The sequence below is a fragment of the Hydra vulgaris genome, chromosome 04 (genome assembly GCF_038396675.1).
Source record: "Hydra vulgaris chromosome 04, alternate assembly HydraT2T_AEP".
Taxonomy (NCBI): Eukaryota; Metazoa; Cnidaria; class Hydrozoa; order Anthoathecata; family Hydridae; genus Hydra; species Hydra vulgaris.
In genome coordinates, this window is record NC_088923.1 from 39,592,453 (window position 1) to 39,613,174 (window position 20,722).

Consider the following 20,722-nt stretch of genomic DNA (forward strand, 5'->3'; position numbering starts at 1 on the left):
TTTACCTTTTATCCAAACAGTTTTTTTCGGAGAAAAAAAATACGAAAAATAATAGAAAAAAAAATTACTGCCACAACCTAAACCCTTAGTCAATGTAGCGGCACTCTCTGGCATGTTCTATCTATTAAGTCTTTCAATGTAGCCCCCAGCAGCTACTTATTTCAGTACTGTAGCCCCCAACAGCTTCTTATTTCAGAATGACTTTAGACTACCTATGTCAGAATGCGATATTGTATATATGTATTTATTTTTGTGAATTTAGCTCTGCACTGTTCTAATATATTTTCCCCACTTCAGATTTAAAATACCAACTTAAATCCAGGTTTTCAGAAAAAGAAAAAAAAGGAAGAATTATGAAAAATACAAAAGGTTTGCACCATAATAAAAGTCCTCCATATCTAAATTGTAACTGCATAAACTCAAACTCTAAGTTGATGTATGTACTGAAGTTCCATTGATGACTATTTCAGTATTGCATCATTAATGACCTTTAAGGTGCAGCTGAAGTGACAAGTATGTTTTTACAGTTTTAGCTTTATAGCACAGAATAGAGTTGTGCATAAGAATGCATTTGAATGGATTAGGAAACCAATTATTTAACTGAGGATTTAATTTAATTTAACTGAGAATTTAATTAATTGTAGCTAATAATTCTTTGTATTGATCCTGGTTCATTATCCTTTCCACTATATAAAGAAGGCCTTTGTCTTTACAACTTATAACTAACCATACTATCACCTTAAAAGGGAGTTTTCCTGTGTCCATAAAACAGTCTGGGTTATATTTGCTTTTATTCCTGCAAATAACAAAAGAAGACTTATCTATCAATATTTCAAATTAGGATGTTCCTGAAAAATAAAAATGATAATACAAAAACTCATGTCTTAATCAGTTACATTATTACAATAAGCAATTAAGTGTTTACATACATTTTCCCAAACTTCAGCAGACTCATGTCAATGTTGTTTACCATAATTAAAGCATTTGGTTTTATTGTTGGAGTAATCTTTGATTCTGTTTACTGTCATTACAGAAATGTTTAATAAATGTGATTCCCCTGTAACAAATCGTCAAAAAATCGCCAACCCCTCCCCTGTAACAAGTCTTCACAGCTAACCCCTTTCTGCCCCTCACCCACCCCCTTATTGCATGATGTAATTTGACGCCTAATATTTTTAGTCACACAAAATGCTTTTTTATTTTCAGAATTTTCTAGACATTTCTTGAAAATATTTTTTTGAATATTTTAGGAGTAAATTTTCCAGATTTTTAAAACATGACAAGGATAATCCCTGTTCAATACTTGACGAAAGTGAATGTGAAAAAAAAACTTCTCTCCAATGTTCAAAAACAGATTATAAATCATACAAATTAAGACTGTTTGCAATGCAATTTATTAATCCAGTGCCAACAAAAAACATTCATCTTGGAAAACTTTTCTCAGAGATTTAGTTTTAAATTTGAAACAGTGTCTTGTCACAGTACAGTTGAAATAATGGTAAAAGAGTTAGGAATAATAACTGATTGTAATAAGTCTGGTTGTCCTATGTTAAAACAATTGATTGGCAATCCTCAAAACTCTATTGAGGAGTTTATTGACTTTATTGCTGAAAGAAGAATTATAATAAAATATATATTTCTTAAATAAGTTCATCTATAATGTTATTTAAATCAGACAAATACTGTTATTTAAAAAAGAAAAAAAAGTTTGAAAAATATAAAAAATAAAATATTTCCATGCAGTGTGAACATTTATCTGAAAAAAGTCTTGCTCTTTTAACAGTGTTGAATTTAAGCAATATTGCTGCATCTTGTGGCACTTTGTCTGAGTGAAAGTGAATATGTTAAAGTTGGTATGAATTGTCAACATTATATTCACTATATTTATTATAATTATAATTATAATAATGTTATGATAATGTTTATTCTTACATGGCTCATATGTGTTATCATAAATGTCATGTTTGAACACTTTATCTATAATGTTTGCTACTGTTAAACATAAAATAATTGACAGATGACCTACTTTTTTTTTGTTCATTGTTTGTTATCAAAGAATCCTATAAAGTTCTAACCTTTATGTTTGTGTATTTTTAAGACTGGTTTGCAACTATATTTTTCAAAGTGAATTTTAATTATATTAATTTTCTAACAGGTCTTATTGTTAATCATGTTAGCATGGGATCAACTTTAAAGTCATGCGCTTTCCAAATCCCTAGAGTTCAGCTTGGTGCATCTATACATCCAATTACTCGTACTGTATTGCGGCTAAATTTAAAAGTGATACCTGATTTTGAATGGAATGATAAATACCATGGCAAAGTAGCAGAGCCATGGTGGATATGGGTGGAGGATCCGGACACTGATAACATTTATCACTCTGAATATTTTTTGCTCTCTAGAAAATCTGTATGGTTTATAACTTTACAATATTTAATTTTTTTATATTAAATAATTTTACAATGTTTATTTGTTTTTTTTCTTATATAATTTTACAATATTTAGTTTTTTTATTATTAAGTATTTTTACAATATTTATTTATTATAATTATTTTTTTATTTTGTGCTCATCTTTTTACTATCTATTACATTACTATTTATATTTTATTATTATTGTTTTTATATTAAATAATTTTACAATATTTAATAACTATTTATATTTTATTATTATTATTTGTACTATTTTTTATATTTTGATGCAATATTTTATATTATTTTTATATACTTTTTAATATTTATACTTTTGTTTTAATAATATTTATTGTTGTAATCATTATCAATATTCTTAATAAAATAAATTCTTAATAAAATTACTCTTAGGTCAAACAAAAGGAAGAGCAGTCTTTAGTATTTACAATTCCTATATTTGAACCTCTCCCACCACAGTATTATGTTCGTGCTGTCTCTGATCGTTGGTTGCATTCTGAAGCAGTTGTTGCCATAAGTTTTAAACATCTTATTTTGCCAGATCTTCATCCTCCTCATACAGAACTATTAGATCTTCAACCATTGCCTGTCACGGTTTTGCGCAATTCCCAATTGGAAATGTTGTATAGTTTTTCACACTTCAACCCTATTCAAACTCAATTATTTCATACGTTATACTATACTGATAGCAGTGTGCTTCTTGGTGCTCCAACTGGAAGCGGTAAAACAATAGCAGCTGAATTAGCATTGTTTAGAGTATTTAGAGAATACCCAAAAGCTAAAGTAATTTTAGTTATTTTAACCTATTAACCTATTATTATTATTATTATTATTATTATTATTATTATTATTAGTATTCTTAAACTGACCTTGTAAATATGCACACACACACACACATACACAAATGTACTTAGCTTGCATGGTACCAAAGAAGCTACCTCAAGGGGCGAATTAAGTGATCACAAATTGCGATGAGCCAAACCCATTTTAAGATTTTGAGAGTATATTATTTAAAGCATCATGATTGCTAATTTTTTATATCTGAGTAAAAGTTTTTATGAAAAAGGTTTCATCATGTTTTACAATAATGTTGACACAAAATAACTTGAGTCAAACAAATATTACCTTAAGTTATTTGTCTATCTGATCAGGCAAAAGCTAACTTTAAAATTAAGGCTTGTACTTTCCAAACCACAATTATTACCAAAAAATGTCTTTAAAGTTCATTTATTATACACTTTTGAAGTTGATTAAAGCTTTTATCTGATTTCTTTTTTTTTAATTTTGGCATGAAATAACAATAATAACATAAAATTATAAGTATATTTATCCTGTATTTGTATTACCTGGATTGACATCTGTTTTATACAAATAATATTTAAACATAACAGTTGTGAGAGTTGTGTAAGAGTTATATCACCAGCGATGTTTCATCTTTATTATATCTGCATATATATATTTATTTATATATATAATTATTTATATATATATATATATATATATATATATATATATATATATATATATATATATATATATATATATATATATATATATATCTATATAAATGTTTAAATAAATAATTTTTTAAGTCTGTTTACATTGCACCTCTCAAAGCTTTGGTGAGTGAAAGAATGGCAGATTGGAAAGTGAGAATTGAACAGAAATTAAAAAAAAAGTAAGTATTGTGTTTAATAAATTTTTATTTGTGTATGTTAATTTTGTATGGTATATAAATTAGTTTTAATTTATTAACAGTTTTTTATTATCAAAAGTAAGTTATCAAAGTAATAAATTTAATTTGTTATTATTAAATTGAAATAATTTTTTTATATTTAATTATTTATTTTTAATTAATTATTATTTATGGATGGATTCTTTATAATCTATCTTTTAGCAGGGTTTTAGCTTATATGTTTTAACATGGTTTTTTTTAAAAACCTTTAATCAAGTATTTTTTTGTTGATTTTAAAATAGATTTTTAAAATTTTGTTAGAGTTATAGAACTGACTGGTGATGTTACTCCAGATATAAGATCCATAGGTATAGCAGATGTCATTGTGACAACACCTGAAAAATGGGATGGCATCAGTCGAAGTTGGCAGACACGTCAGTATGTCAAAGATGTGGCTCTAATTATTATTGATGAAATTCATTTACTTGGTGGTGATCGAGGACCTGTTTTAGAAGTAATAGTTTCAAGAACAAATTTTATATCAAGTCACACATCTAAAAAGTGTAGAGTTATTGGACTTTCTACAGCTCTTGCAAATGCAAAAGATTTAGCTGATTGGTTAGGAATAGGACAGGTTTTAACTTTAATTTTTCAAAACTTTAGCTTTAATCTTCTTAAAGTTAAGCCTTATATAATTGTTATTTTATATAACATTTTTTATAGAAATATTTAATATAATTTCTTTAAAGTAAATTAAGAAAATATTTTCAAAGTATTTTTTTCAAAGTCATCAGGTTGTGATTAGAATTTTAAGAAAATATTTTCAAAATAATAATATTCATTGGTTTGTGGCAATCAAGTTTAGATAAATTGGGATTTGGTTCATATTTTGTCTAAATATCTCAAAAATATTATTGAAATGATATCTAAATATCCAATGACTGCCTGCAAAGAAAATTTAAATCTACACCCAGTATAGGTTGAAACCTATAATGGCCATAGGTTTACTAATTACTTGTGTAAATATATTCAATTATAACTAAAGATCCATGATTTATAAATGTCTTCAAATAAACATGTGTTTTTACAATGTATAAAGAAATGTAACAATATTGCGAAATGAAATAATAAAGTTCTAATAATAACATTGTGTACTGTATTTCAAATAAATTTCTTTCAATCTACTGGTGTTGGTTATGATTTTATTTTTAAATTCTCTCTAAGTATCAATTTCCTTTTAAGAAAAAGTTAAATCTTTTAAATTATTTTAAAAAATTTATTAGAGGATATATTTTCTTTTTTTAGGAAGGCTTGTTTAATTTTCGACCATCTGTTCGTCCAGTACCCTTAGAGGTGCATATTGCCGGATATCCTGGAAAACATTACTGTCCACGTATGGCAACAATGAATAAACCCTGCTTTAAAGCAATACAAACCCACTCCCCTGAAAAACCTGTTCTCATTTTTGTTTCTTCAAGACGACAAACAAGACTGACTGCACTAGATTTAATTGCTTTTTTAGCTGGTGTAAGCAATCCAAAACAGTGGATGAAAATGTTAGAGCAAGAAGTAAGATATTTAAAAAAAAGTTACTTTTGATAGTAGTTATTATTTATTTATTTTCTTAATGCAGTGCATTTAGAATCTTGCTTTTTATCTCAATCATATAAAATTAATACAAATATAAAAGAAGTTAATAAAAATTTTTTTTTTTTTTTTTTTTTTTTGTTATTAACCTCCTCAAGGCCGAGAAGGCCACTACAGATGAGGAGGCTACTTAATAGTGGTTTTAACCCTCTCTCAACTCTATAACTCCGAAACACGAACCTTGATGAACAAGGCCGCTGCGCGGAGAAACAAGTTGAGCGCGGTACTACCAGGGACGTGGTGGGGATCGAACTCGGAACCTCTCGCATATGAAGCGAGCGCTTTACCACTACACCACTACCGCATAAATAAAATATCATAGATAATTAATAGATATCTTTTAACATATATTAACATAGTATGTTATCTTATCTAAGATAAGACTCTTATCTCAAGTACTCTAAAATGATCTTATTGATGTTGTATCCAAGATTGTGCTCTTGAAAAACATATTTCTGTATTATATCTACTACTTTATTTCTTGTTGCTTAAAAATGGCTATTCTAAGATCTAAATGAATATCTTGAGTTTAAAAACTCTCACAATAATTTCTTCTTGTTTTATTGCCGACTTGTTAATCATACTAATCAAATTGATACAAATTATTGGTACAAAAATCAATATAAAAAGATTGGTACAAATGTTTGGAGTAACTCTATCCAGTTAATATGACTGACAAATAGGTTAATTCTTAGATCCAAAGTTAAATTTTTATTTTAAGTGTGGCTATTTGATGTTTAATCACCTGTTTTTGATTGAGACTCAAAAGTCCATGTAAATGTTTTTTTTTTTTTTTTTTTTTTTTGTTATAAAAAGATTTGTAAACAAAATAGGCAAAATTATTACAAATCATATAGATTGGTACAAATGTTTGGAGTAACTTTAATCAGTTAATATGACTAACAAATAGGTTAATACTGTAATTAAAATTGGATAGGAAATATGCTGTTTTCAAATTTCGACAAACCATAATAATTTTTACAAAGTGGGTCCTTAAACATTGCTAGACCATCATCTCATTTTAATTTCAATTCATCTTTGCTGTAAGATTATGTCAATTAAAACAAAATAAATATTTAAGTTAATTTAAAAACCTCTGCCGCATCAAAGGCCCCACTGGTAACATCAAATAAACCTCTGCTTTTTTAAATTCAAGTCTTCTCATAGTTATAGACTAAATATTTTTTGGCAAGATGAATAGATTTTTTAATCATCTTAGTCATCAAATTAAGTGTTGTTAATAAAAAAGTTAAAAATTAAATAAAATTGTTGTCAAACAAATAAACACTGAATATGAAATTTTTATTTCTTTTATTTTTACTGTTAAGTAATTTTAATAAAGATACACTAAATTTAAGTATAACATTTTTTAGCACTAGAGGCCTTTCAAAGAATCATCAGTAGTGCTATTTTTGTTATCAAAATAATATTTTCCTATTTTTAAACAGGAAATGATAATTATCCATTGATTATTCTTTATAACTATTAAAATCAGTTTTTTATTTGATTTTAAACAGGAAATGTCAATTAAAAATCATATTTTTGTTTGTGGAGATGTTTTTATAGGAAATTAAATTCTTTTTATTTTTGAGTTCCAAAAAAACAAAAAGTTGGAAGAAAGGTTCTATAATTGTATGATGTGCATGTTGGCAATTATTAACATGGTTATCAAGCTTATCTGTTGATTGTCCGGTTCTACAACTAGAATTATGTCCATTTGTATAAAGTCTTAAAATATTAGTTTTTCCGTATGTATGTATGTAGTAGTCTCATTGCAAGATAAACATTTTAAACAGTATATTACATTTTTACTATTGCAAGTTATATGACTCTATATGTTCCGTATGGAACCATTTGATATTGTAAATGTTTTAGCTTCTTAAAGGTAGAATTTGCATGTTTTACAACAATTATCTTAACATCTAAATAATCCTATTTCTTTATTAATTAACTAGAATTTTGCAGAGGTCAGTTTTCTTAACAGATGAGGTGGTTGTTTAAATGCAATTACTGGCTAGATATTTGAAAAACCTCCTTTATTTTTTCATTTATAGATAGATATAAGTAAAAGATTAGTTTCTGTTAGAAAAGGTTTAAAATTCATGTTGCTATAAAAAGTTGTAGTTAAGGAAAAGATTTTTTTATATTGATTTTGGGGAGCATTTCTTTAGATCGGTTTTTTTAATATTTTGTGATAAAATTAACAATCTTTTAAATAATTTTTTTATTATTATTATTTTCTTTATTTCATAGTATTACAATCTTGCTTGCAATACAAAATGGTTTTTATTTTCCCCACAGGTTTAAGGTTTAGGTTTATATCTAGTTAGTGTGTATATAAAATAACTTGTCATTTATCTTTATTTATATTTATATTTATTTTTATTGTTGTTTTATACAGTTTTTTATATAGAAAATACAACTTTCATTTTCTACAAATTTTTTTAATTATTTAAGTTTTATAACATGCTAATGCTTTTAAAAGACTAAAGGCATTGTTGCAGAATTTTAAAAGCAGCGTTGCAGAATATTAAAAGAAACATTGCAGAATATAAAAATTTTGATAAAAATAAATTACTGTATAATCATCAGGTTATAAATAAAAATGAATTGACAAAAAATTAATGTATTCCACAAGAATTGTGATTTTCAGATTTCATCTTTTTATAAACTTTACACGCTTAGTTAACTCTACTATAGATAAAATAAATTATTGATTTCAAAGCGCATGAACAACAATAGGTTATTAGGAACCCTTTTAGAATTGATTTGTAAGTGTCATTAAATATCTCAATCTTAAATATTTCAATCTTAAAAAAACACAAATGTGTTGATTTGAGATAATAACTGATGACATTTGATGGAAATTATTATTCTGTTGATGGAAATTATTATTGCAAAGAATACTACAAGTTTGTTTTTTTGTTTTGTTTTGTTTTTTTATTATTTTTTAAGTTTAACTTTAAAGGTTTCACATCTGTGTGGTTAAACCAGATTTAAAATTAAAAAAAAAAACAGAGTTTGCAGTTGCACTTATCAGTTGATACATTTAAGTTTCTATGTGAGTTTTTCTTTGTTAGATATGAATAAGCAAATTAAAGTAACTTTATTTCTAATCTAACTGTGAAAATTTCTAATATGAAAAACTTATTTCAATTTTTAACGCTACTAACAATATTAGAAATACACAATAAAACATAACTAACAACTACACAACAAAACACAACTAACAAAAAGTACACAACGAAACACAACTAACAAAAAGTACACAACGAAACACAACTAACAATAAATACACAACTAACAACAAATACACAACTAACAACAAATACACAAATAACAACAACTAACACTATTACAAATCCAACAAGTACGACTAACAATATTAGAAATACACAACAAAACACTAACAACAACACATTTAACAATTTTAAAAATGACAAAATTTTTTTTCTTTATGCAGATGAATGACTTAATCAGCACAGTTCATGATCAAACATTGAAGTTAACATTGTCATTTGGTATTGGTCTTCATCATGCTGGACTTCACGAGAGAGATCGTAAAATGACTGAAGAGCTTTTTGTTAATCAAAAAATACAGGTTTTATATATATATTTTGTTTTACGCAATTAAAAACAAGTTTTTATTCTGAAAATTTCACCATATTTACATTTAATTAGATCACATTTTATAATTATGTTTAATGTTATATTATTGCAGACAAAATTTGCTTTTTGCTAAAAGTTTTATATATATATATATATATATATATATATATATATATATATATATCTGTGTGTGTGTGTATATAATATAATATATATATATGTATATATAATGTGTATATATAATTATATATGTGTATATAATATAATATAATATATATATATATGTATATATATATATATATATATATATATATATATATATATATATATATATATGTATGTATATATATATATATGTGTGTGTGTGTGTGTGTATATAATATAGTATAATATAATAAAGTGAATATTGTTGAACCTTGTTTATAAATTTTGTGCCTACCTGATGCCAACCTAAAACAGTTTTAGGTCAGCAAAAAGCTGCCAACTTTATTTTTCTTTATTACAAAGACTGATATGCAATACAAATATACAAATGACAATATACATATTAGTGTTTCCCAGGAAGACATGCGATTGCATGTCTTAATATGACCACACATATATGATTTTTGTTTTGCTGACTTGGCCGTGGCCTTTAAATAGTTTAATAATTTTCGCGATGTTTAAAAAGGGCGCTTAAAAACAAAAGCAAACTAAATAATAATAAAAAAGAAAACCATAAGCTGAAAAAAGAAAATAAATTTTAACCTAAGAGAAAATAAACAAAAGTAAAAAAGTAAGCTATAAACCAAATTTTTATCTTTTTAATTTAAAAGCGTTTCGCTTAACAGACTTAAAATCAAAGTTTCTACATTATTTATTTCAAACTGATTTATATACGCAATTTTTTACTAATTTTGTTGCAGTAAGTTGTAGCAGAAACGAATAGGCTGGTGTAGGTTTTTATTTTTACTGTTTTTATTTCCTTATTTTCAGGATGCCTATTATTTCCATCAACGAAATTTGATACAAGTGAGTAAACAAAATAGTAAAAGATTACTACATCTGTCCAACAACATCTGTGGAGTAGTCCAAGATCATCTGTTCACTTTTGTCTAAGATCATCTGTATTTTTCTTTTACTCAAATAACATCTGTCCAATATCATCTGAAAATTCAATGACCCCTAATAACATCTTTAGAAACATGTAACTACATCTGGTAATTTTTCTCCAAGTCCAATAACATCTGGAAGAATTTTCTCCAGATGCAGTTGTATCTGAAAAAATTTCTATATGTAACTACATCTAGTTAAAATAATGCATTATTAGTTAATATTTTTTTCTAGATTTAACTACATCTGAAAAAAATCCTATATGTAACTACATCTGGTTAAAATAATGCATTATTAGTTAATTTATCTTAAAAATAACTTCACCTTAAAATCTACAGATGTAGTTGCACAGATGTTGTTACACTTTTAATAGTTAAAAGATGTAACATCATCTGTAATATTCATTTAGTTTTTTAACCAAATGTTATTAGACACCAATGAAATTTCAGATGTTGTTGGACAGATGTTATTAGACATGGCAAAAACTGATGTTGCTACCCTGACCCAACAAAACAGATTATATGTTCAAAAAATTTAAACGAAAGTAAAACATCTAGAACATGCAATCTATTTCAGAATTATATAAAGAAAGAACAATTTTTTTATTCAATTCAAAGTTGTAAAATCTAAGTGTTAAATAACTTGATTTATATTTTTAAAATATGAAAAAAATATCATTTTTTAAAAAATTTGAGTGGATGAAACATGGGTTTATGATAATATTATACATGAATGATCAATAACTATTTAATAAACTATGCCTAGGCAGGGCCGTCCCAAAGAGATTAAAAAGGGGGGGGGGGGGTGATATATCTGTTTTTTGCTGACTAAGGTCAAAAAAACTTTTTTGCTTAATAAGATCTAAAAAAAAAAAGATTTTCGTTAACTGATATTTGCCAACTGCCAACAATAGATCCAGTTTTGCTGACTCCAGGTCCAATATCACGACTAAAAAATTTAGCAGGGTGGTTAGACACTCCCCTTTCCCTCCCCTCCTCCTCGGGATGGCTTTGTGCCTAGGACCATCAAATATCTAGAACCAAGTGCATGGTACTATGCACTTGGTTATAGATATACACATGGCACATTTGAGATCTTTTATCTAAAAGAATAGCACTTACTAGTTGAAACGTCTTTCAACTGCAGGGCAGAGGACACCGGGGGCCAAGGGGCACATGATCTCTTACTTTTTTTTGTGGACATTTTATTTTTTCATTGACAGTTTTTTTTTAATTAAGGAAGTGTGCCCTCCTTCTTCCATTTTAAAAACCATGTCGTTGTCCATGAACTGAGCTGTTAGATAAAATAAACAGAAGTTTAACTCAGCTAATAGCAAAACATTTACAAAATGAGCGTTATTAAATTTTCATAATCTATCAAATTTTTAGACAAGTTTTGAATAATTATTATTATCATCAAATAATGATGAATCAGATTCCGATAAACAAGTAAAAGATTATAGCGAAAAAGACGATTAATCTACTGATGATAGAGAATGTAGTCGTATATTTTGGATTTCTTTATTGCTATTAACAACTTTTTATTATTTTACAATATAAACTTGTTTGTAAATATATAAAAATATTGTAAAAATTGATTAAATAAAAATGATTTGCTTCCTTGCCGTATTGAGAAAAAACGAACAACTTTTGTAAGACATGTTTGCAAACATAATTTAAAATTTGTTCTTTCTTTACATTGACATATATAATTCTCAAATAGATTGCATGTTGAAGATGTTTTATTTTCGTTTAAATTTTTTGGACATATAATCTGCTTTGTTCTCTCACTTTTATTAAATTTCGTTGATGGAAATAACAGGCATCCTAAAAATAAGAAAACAAAAACCGTAAAAAAAAAAAGATAAATCTTAAATTTTAGTTGGGGGTTATATCAAACAGCATTGAATTTTTACATAAAACAGAGTGCTATAAATTTCATACCTAGCTATTCATTCCTGCTATAACTTATTGCAAAAAAACTGTTTCGTTTCTTTTATCCATACAGTTTTTTTTGTCTTTTTTTAAGAGGTTCGAATCGGTATGGAGTTGCCTACATTTCAATCATTTAGTTTTTAAAAATCCAAATGCAAAATACAAAATTACCTTAATATTTATATGCAAATCATCAAAATTTATCAATTTCCACTAAATTGACATACTTAATAATATTTTCTAACTATAAATTAAAGAATTCTGCTATTATCTCTAATAAATGATGTTGTTTACCAAAATTATTTAATAATTAAAAATTTAAAAAATTTTTAAATGTCATTTCGATAGGAGAATAAAAACGTCATAGCAATAAACAGCTGATATAAACTAAAAAAAATTTTCATTATTTACATAAAAAGAAAAAAAGATTCAGAATATATAATAAGGTGATCAACAACTTTTTTTTATATATTTATTTTATTCAACAGTGTAATATAAAAATCTTAATTTGACAATAAACGCTATTTTAAAAAACAAATAAAACAATAACATGATATTGATTCAACAAAAAAAATTCTACAATGATGTCATTTACTAAAACTCTTTGGAATTAAACGCGCTTGAATAAATTATAAAGTCTGTAGATTGCGGCATATATTTTAAAGACTCCAAGAGAATTGCTACTGTGGAGACGACAAGCTTCGAATAAAACAACACAGTTTGTTTTTGTTGGTATGTATTTATTATTTTGTTTTACTTAAAAAAATTCTGCCCAAACATTTTTTTTTTATCATTCTCTTTAAAATAAACACAACTTGTCTCTGCACTTTGGGATCCCTTGAAGGACTCCTCTCATGTATAGAAACAAGAGCAATTATGACCCAAATTGATATTATTAAAAAAATTTTAACGCAGTAACTTGAACCACTCTAACATATATATATATATATATATATATACATATATATATATATATATATATATATATATATATATATATATATATATATATATATATATATATATATATATATATATATATATATATATATATATATATATATATATATATATATATATATATATATATATGATATATATATATATATATATATATATATATATATATATATATATATATATATATATATATATATATATATAGATTGTTGCATTTGGGAGTACAGAAAGAAAAAAATGATTCTTATGCCAACAAATACGTCACTTTTAATTACTTTTGACTTTCCTCCAACATTTGTGTGTTGTCAGAAAGTTAAAACCATTAATTTAATTACAAATTAATCTTTATTTTTTAAAACCGCAGAAACGCAAATTTATTTGAAAAGAATGTTTTTAAAATCATTATGAGTGTTTTTAAAACATTATGAATGTTTTTAATAATATAAACAATGTTTTTATTTTTTTTTAATAAAATGTTTTTTTTTTGTTTTTGTTTTTATTAAAATGTTTTTGTTTTTATCTTTTTTACTGTAAATTATGCACGGAGTGTTGCTACATCGACTATCTTATAGCCTGACTCGCAACAAAGTGCTGCTACATCGACAGACAAATAGCCTGACTCACAACGGAGTGCTGCTACATCAACTGACAAATAGTCTGACTTGCAACGGAATGTTGCTACATCGACTATCTTATAGCCTGACTCGCAAGGGAGTGCTGCTACATCGACTGAAAGTTTGGTTGGGGCAGGCAGTCTATCAAGTAATAAAGAAAAAAGTTCCGGTATTTTGTTGACAAAAAGTAAAAAATTTTTTACTTTTTGTCAACAAAATACGGAAAAACTTTCTGACAACCAGTTAGGGGTTATACATATATATATATATATGTATATATATATATATATATATATATATATATATATATATATATATATATATATATATATATATATATATATATATATATATATATAAAAGATTTAGCAAGAGTTGATAGCCAGGGCTAGAAAAAAATTTATAATACTTTTTGTATTATAGTTTTATACTTACATTTACTATTTGTTAAATACTGGCATATATTTATGTATTTTTAAACTCTAATTTACTTCCAATATGATTGCAAGCAACCACTATTAAGCTATGAGTTACTTTAAAATAGAGGATAAGTTAAAATACTAGGAAACTGTTAACTGAAGTCTTAAAAAGTTGTAGATTGTATAAAAAAGAAAAGCATGAACATGGGTAAAAGTTATGAGGTTTTTTTGATGTTCAAGGAAAAAAACTGGATTAATAAAAGTTTTTATAGCATGAAGGGACAGATACAGTAAAAAGATGCAACTTGTTGAATAAGAAGCCAATGGAGATAATAGCTCGTTTGAGCATTATTCATGATAGTATTTGTAGAAAAAAAGAAAGAAATGCAACCTTACAACTATGGAAGTGTGGCTCAAGCTTGGCAGATAAAGAAAATCTAATAACATTTGCAATGTGCTTTTAGACTTTGTCTGAGAGTAAGAGGGTTGTTATTCGTCAATATAGGATTGCAAACAATATTGCAATATTTTTTTGCAGTAAATAAATGAGTTTTGTGTCTAACAAAAATTGTGGATTTTAAGTCTAGAATTCAAATCTTCAAGCCACTGCAAGCCTTAGGCTGTTACAGAAAAGAGATCAGATTAAAAACCAGCTGCTTGTTCTAAGCAATCAAAAAGTGAAGATTTTCGTCAAGACAAGAGTATAAAGTTGCGCGTCAGCAAATAGGGCCACTTTAGATGTAAAATTTTCATGACGATTGTTATTGTAAATAAGAAACAATACAGGAGCAAAGATAGAACCTTGTGGTTCTATCTTTGCTCCTGTATTACCCTTAAAGTTACTTGAAATAAAGAAGAGTGTTGGCCTTCAAGAATAACTTACTGCAGTTAGAAAGAAATAATTTAATAATCTCAAAAATTTTATTTAAAGAAATGATGTTGATGATGATGATGATGATGATGATGATGATGATGATGATGATGATGATGATGATGATGATGATGATGATGATGATGATGATGATGATGATGATGATGATGATGATGATGATGATGATGATGATGATAATGATGATGATGGTGATGATGATGATGATGATGATGGTGCTAATGATGGCAATGTTGATTATAATGATCATGTTGATCATAATGATGTTTACATATGCATATATATACAAAGTATAACATGAATTTTGAATAAGAAAAATATACTTTAGGATCTATAAATGTTTATGCAGCCCCAGTCACAAAACTGGCCCCGGCTATATTTTATCAAACTCAGTCCCAGCCCTGGTCAAATATCAACCCTGGTTGCTTACTAGTGGAGACGACCACAGGCTATAGCCTGAAATATTTCTGCTATACCCTGTATATATATGCACATATATGTATGTATGTTTATATATATGTATGTGTGTGTTTATATATATATATACATATATATATATATATATATATATATATATATATATATATATATATATATATATATATGTATATATATATATATATATATATATATATATATATATATATATATATATATATATATATGTATATATATATATATATATATATATATATATATATATATATATATATATATATATGTATGTATGTGTGTATATATATATGTGTGAGTGTGTGTATATATACATATATACATTATATCACATTGACCTGTTAACGCATTTAAAATACAAATTGGCATGTAAACAAATATGTCAAATAAATAACATACTGTAAATTTGATATACATAATAAATTAATTTTCAGCAGCATTTTATGCTTTTAAATAGGTGCATTTATATTTACATAAAATATATAGTTTGTAAACATACCCCTGCTTTACTTTTCTGCCGTAAATTTAAAGTTGTTTGAAAAATATTATTTTGATTTATATTTATAATTTTCAAATGGTTTAAACCTATCAACCTTGTTTAAACCTATCAACCTTGATCTGTATGATAAAACCTTTCTGCTATAACTGTCAGTTAACAGGAGAAAGTGAGGAACAAAATCTGTATTTATTGTCAAAGACTCAAGATGTGTTAGAAGTTTTTTTACTTAAAAAAATTAAATTTTTATTTCCATATTGCTTATAGTTTTTAAAATGAATTTTTTTGAATGTCTTTTTTTTTGAAATAATGTTCTTAAAAAACCAGTTGTGTCAATTTTGTTTTACTTAAATTAAAATTTATGTTAATAAATGTTATTTTATGTTATTATGGAAAAAACTAATTGATTCAGATAACTGTATTTATTAATAAATGAAAATATATTTTTTATTGCTACACAAGTTTTGCAGCATTTAATATAGTTATTTTTGGATATTAATGACTTAATAAAAAAGAAAATTCAGAAAGAAAAAAAATTTGGAAATTAGTTTAAATTTTTTATAAACTACACACTTACATTTTTTTTTTTTTTTTCATAGGTGCTGATAGCAACATCAACTCTTGCATGGGGAGTAAATTTTCCTGCACACTTTGTAATTATTAAGGGAACTGAGTACTATGATGGAAAGACAAAGCGTTATGTAGATTTTCCAATCACAGATGTTTTACAAATGATGGGTAGAGCTGGTCGTCCTCAGTATGATGATCACGGTGTTGCACTTATTTTGGTCCAAGATATTAAAAAAAATTTTTATAAAAGATTTTTGTATGAACCTTTTCCAGTGGAATCTAAGTAAGTGCTGTGTTCTTTAATTGTTTTTTAATTGTTTAGCAATTACACTTAGCTGAAGATCAGAACATTTTAATAGGTACTTTTAGGTACAAGGTTATAAATTTTTAATCAAAATATTTTTATAAGTAGCTTTTCAAGTTTTCTAGAGTCAAGACACTGATTTTTGGAGTCTAAAGACTAGGTTTATTTTAGTTTGTTAGAAGTGCTTCCTGACCATTTAAATGCAGAAATTGTTGCCAGCACTATCACATCAAAACAAGATGCAATGGATTACATGACCTGGACCTACTTATTTAGACGAATACTTATGAATCCTACTTACTATGGATTAGATGATACAAATCATAATTCAATAAATGCATTTTTATCAAAAAATATTGAAAAGTCAATTTATGAACTGCAGAGTTCATATTGTGTTGAGGTCAAAGAGGTAACTTAAGTTTTTGAATGTGAATTAATGTTTTTTTTTAGATTATATATTATAAAATTTAATGTTTTTGTTATAAATAAGTTTTTATGATTTTCTTTATTGTCACTGTTTTATTATTATTTTATTTATAATCTTATTTATTTGTATTTTTAACATTAAGTGTAAATAAAAAAATTCTGATTGAAATTAGTTAAAATTTATCAATGAATATAAGTCTAGTTAAGAATAGTCCAAAAAATACTTCATCAACTTGTTGCTCTCACGTTTGGGGCAGGGGGGGTGTGGGCGAAAATTTTGGGGCTTTTTTGTTCCCAGCCTCCAATCATCGCAATTTTTTGCAAACCCTCATTATTTGACATAAGTATAAACATATAAATGTTTGGAGTTTGCTCCATGTCTGGAAGTTACCTATCTCGAACACCAAAAAATTCTTTCTACGCCTCTGGGATTAGGTATCAGTCCCATAATCTTTTGATATTTTGGGATTGGGAATTAATTTATTTACAAATATGTTTGTAAAAGTGTAAAAGTTTGTATGTGAAAAGAAAGCTGTTATAATAGTATCACAATAGAATAATCTTTCAAACCTATTTTAATATTTTAAACATCAACATAATATTTTAAAATATTAATCTTGGCTGTATATGGCATAGTAAATCGATGCTGCAATCTATACGTTGAGAAAGTTTTTAAAACATTTTTCCTGCGTTCACTAATATGGCACAGTTTTTTTTTCTTTCAACTTGTTTTGTAAAGTTGTAATAACTAATGTAAAAATATATTTTTTAAAAGTGTATGGGTTTAATTTTATGTAAAGAAAAAAATGGGTTTAAAGATGTAAGGTTGTATTCTTATATAAAAATTAAACGTTTAAGAGTGTTGTCTTATGTAAAATAAAATGTAATAGTATATTTAATGGTCTAAAATAAAATGTAATGGTGTATTTTTATACAACATAAAAAAAACAAATATGTGTTCTTATGTAAAATAATTGAACGTCAATTATGATTGTGCAATAATTTTCGAAATAAAAATTATTTTAAATCAAAACAATTTGAAAGTTGCTACAAAATATTAAATTTATTGGTTATAATTCTCTTCAGGATGATAACACTATAGAACCAACAATTCTTGGTCGAATTTCTTCGTATTATTATCTAAGCCACTTATCTATGAGAATGTTCAAATCTCGTCTTTGCTCAGAACTCTCATTCGAGGATGTATTACAGGTTCTGTGTGACGCACAGGAATATGATCAACTACCTGTCAGGCACAATGAAGATAAATTAAACGGGTATTATTATCAATAAATACCTATCAGTTTATTTTATTTGTATAATCATTTTTAGCAGTTATTTTCTTTTAGTGAACTTGCTGAATTGGTACCACTGCAAGTGAATAAATATACCTTGGATAGTCCTCACACAAAAACACATTTACTTTTACAAGCTCATTTTTCTCGTGTTGAACTTCCTATAGCTGATTATATTACAGACACAAAATCGGTTCACGATCAATCTATTCGTATTTTACAAGCGATGATTGATGTTTGTGCTGATGAAGGCTACTTAGTGACAGTTCTGCAGATTATTATTTTAATGCAAATGACAGTGCAAGGTTGTTGGTATCACGGTAGCTCTTTGTTGATGCTTCCAAACGTTACCAGCGACATGCTACCATTATTTAAAATAAACCCAAGAATGAAGTTAGTTATAGTTTGTTTTGCGTTTATGTGTTTGTGTTTCTGTGTATATATGTAATTCTACGATTATTATACTCTATTAGGTCAGACACACCTTGTCAAATAGTTTGTATACCAGAACTAATCAGTTATTGCGCTAAAAGCCCCAAGTTGCTCCATAATATGATTGGACATGTATTAAAATCAAACGAAATTGAAAAAGTAATAACAGTTTTTTAAATTAATTTGAAAATGTCTGAACTCTCGGTATTTCGAAAAATTTATTTTGTTTTAGATATACGAAGTTTTGTCTGTTTTACCAATCGTATCTATAAAAACATCACTGTTTGATGATCAATCTAAAGGAGAACAAGCAATCGACTTAGCTCAAACCAATTCAAAGAAACGAGAGTGGCTTCCGATTCGCGCTGGCTGCGAGTATGCTCTGAAAATTAGTATTAAGAGAGATCAGTTGAGTCCCAAGGTTGATTTTTTTATATCATATAGAGTTCTTTTTAAATTACTTATCACAACATGAAATTGTTTTGTTAAATAGTACTAAATGTAAAATAAGTCTTTATATTAATAGGTATAACTCATACATATAAGTGTAAGTGTAGAAATGCATATAACGATCATATAAGAGTATTTGAAACACTTTACAATTAAACATTATAATTACCAGACATTAAAAATAGAATACAATAAAATTACAGAGAACAACCAAAACAACACAATACACTAAACTATTAAAACAGTGAACAATAAAAAATTTAAAGTAAAGTTTTATTATTGTTGTTTATTTTGATTTTTTTAGAGACCGACTTCAAAAGCATACGCTCCTTTGTTTTCAAAATCAAAAGATGAAGGATGGTTCTTTTTACTCGGAGAAATAGATTGTAAAGACATTCTTGCCCTCAAAAGGGTATCTTTTATTCATAAAGAAAGTACTGTAAATCTTGGCTTTTACGCGCCTGAAGACCGTGGAAATAAAATTTTTACATTATATTTAATGAGTGATAGCTATCTTGGTATGGACCAGCAATATGATCTATTTTTTGATGTGCAATAAACTAAAATATATTTTTTATATAAAAAAATATGCTTATAGATGAATAAAAAAATAAGTTAATATCTTTTATTTTTATTTTTAGCTGTGTATTAAAGTAATTTATATTTTTTTTAGTTTTTGATAATTGAATTATCAAAGTCGAATTCGAAAAGCTTACGTTCTATTTAAAAATAATAATAAATTTTTGATTAAATACTTACCATAGATTACGGGGTTTGCAGGGAGCTTACATATTATGTTGACAAATTTTTTATTATCTAGAGAGTTTCAAAACTGGCGATGATTCAAATATTAGTTAAACCGTTTTCTTTGAATATAGATCTAACTTGTGCATTTTTATTTAGTTGCGATTAAAAGCAAAAACCGTAAACGTGGTTACTTTGGACAAAAAACATTGCGTGAAAATATAGTATTTAAAGATTTTTGTCGTCTTTTTTTTTAAGATAATAGAATTTCATAAATAAAGGGTGC

At 26.2% G+C, this 20,722-nt stretch overlaps 1 protein-coding gene across 1 annotated transcript in view; it reads left to right on the forward strand.

The window, feature by feature from the left end:
* The window catches only part of LOC101239914 (activating signal cointegrator 1 complex subunit 3), an 88,113-nt gene extending 67,805 nt beyond the window's left edge, over window positions 1–20,308 (forward strand). The window contains exons 20-32 of the mRNA XM_065796322.1: window positions 2,156–2,409; window positions 2,821–3,210; window positions 4,020–4,105; window positions 4,424–4,736; window positions 5,408–5,671; window positions 9,213–9,350; window positions 16,815–17,068; window positions 17,261–17,498; window positions 18,602–18,792; window positions 18,865–19,203; window positions 19,284–19,401; window positions 19,475–19,663; window positions 19,997–20,308. Of these exons, the coding sequence (XP_065652394.1) occupies window positions 2,156–2,409; window positions 2,821–3,210; window positions 4,020–4,105; window positions 4,424–4,736; window positions 5,408–5,671; window positions 9,213–9,350; window positions 16,815–17,068; window positions 17,261–17,498; window positions 18,602–18,792; window positions 18,865–19,203; window positions 19,284–19,401; window positions 19,475–19,663; window positions 19,997–20,251 (3,029 nt within the window). The 3' untranslated portion in view covers window positions 20,252–20,308. The remainder of the gene's footprint in view (window positions 1–2,155; window positions 2,410–2,820; window positions 3,211–4,019; window positions 4,106–4,423; window positions 4,737–5,407; window positions 5,672–9,212; window positions 9,351–16,814; window positions 17,069–17,260; window positions 17,499–18,601; window positions 18,793–18,864; window positions 19,204–19,283; window positions 19,402–19,474; window positions 19,664–19,996) is intronic.
* The last annotated feature ends 414 nt before the right edge of the window (window positions 20,309–20,722 follow it).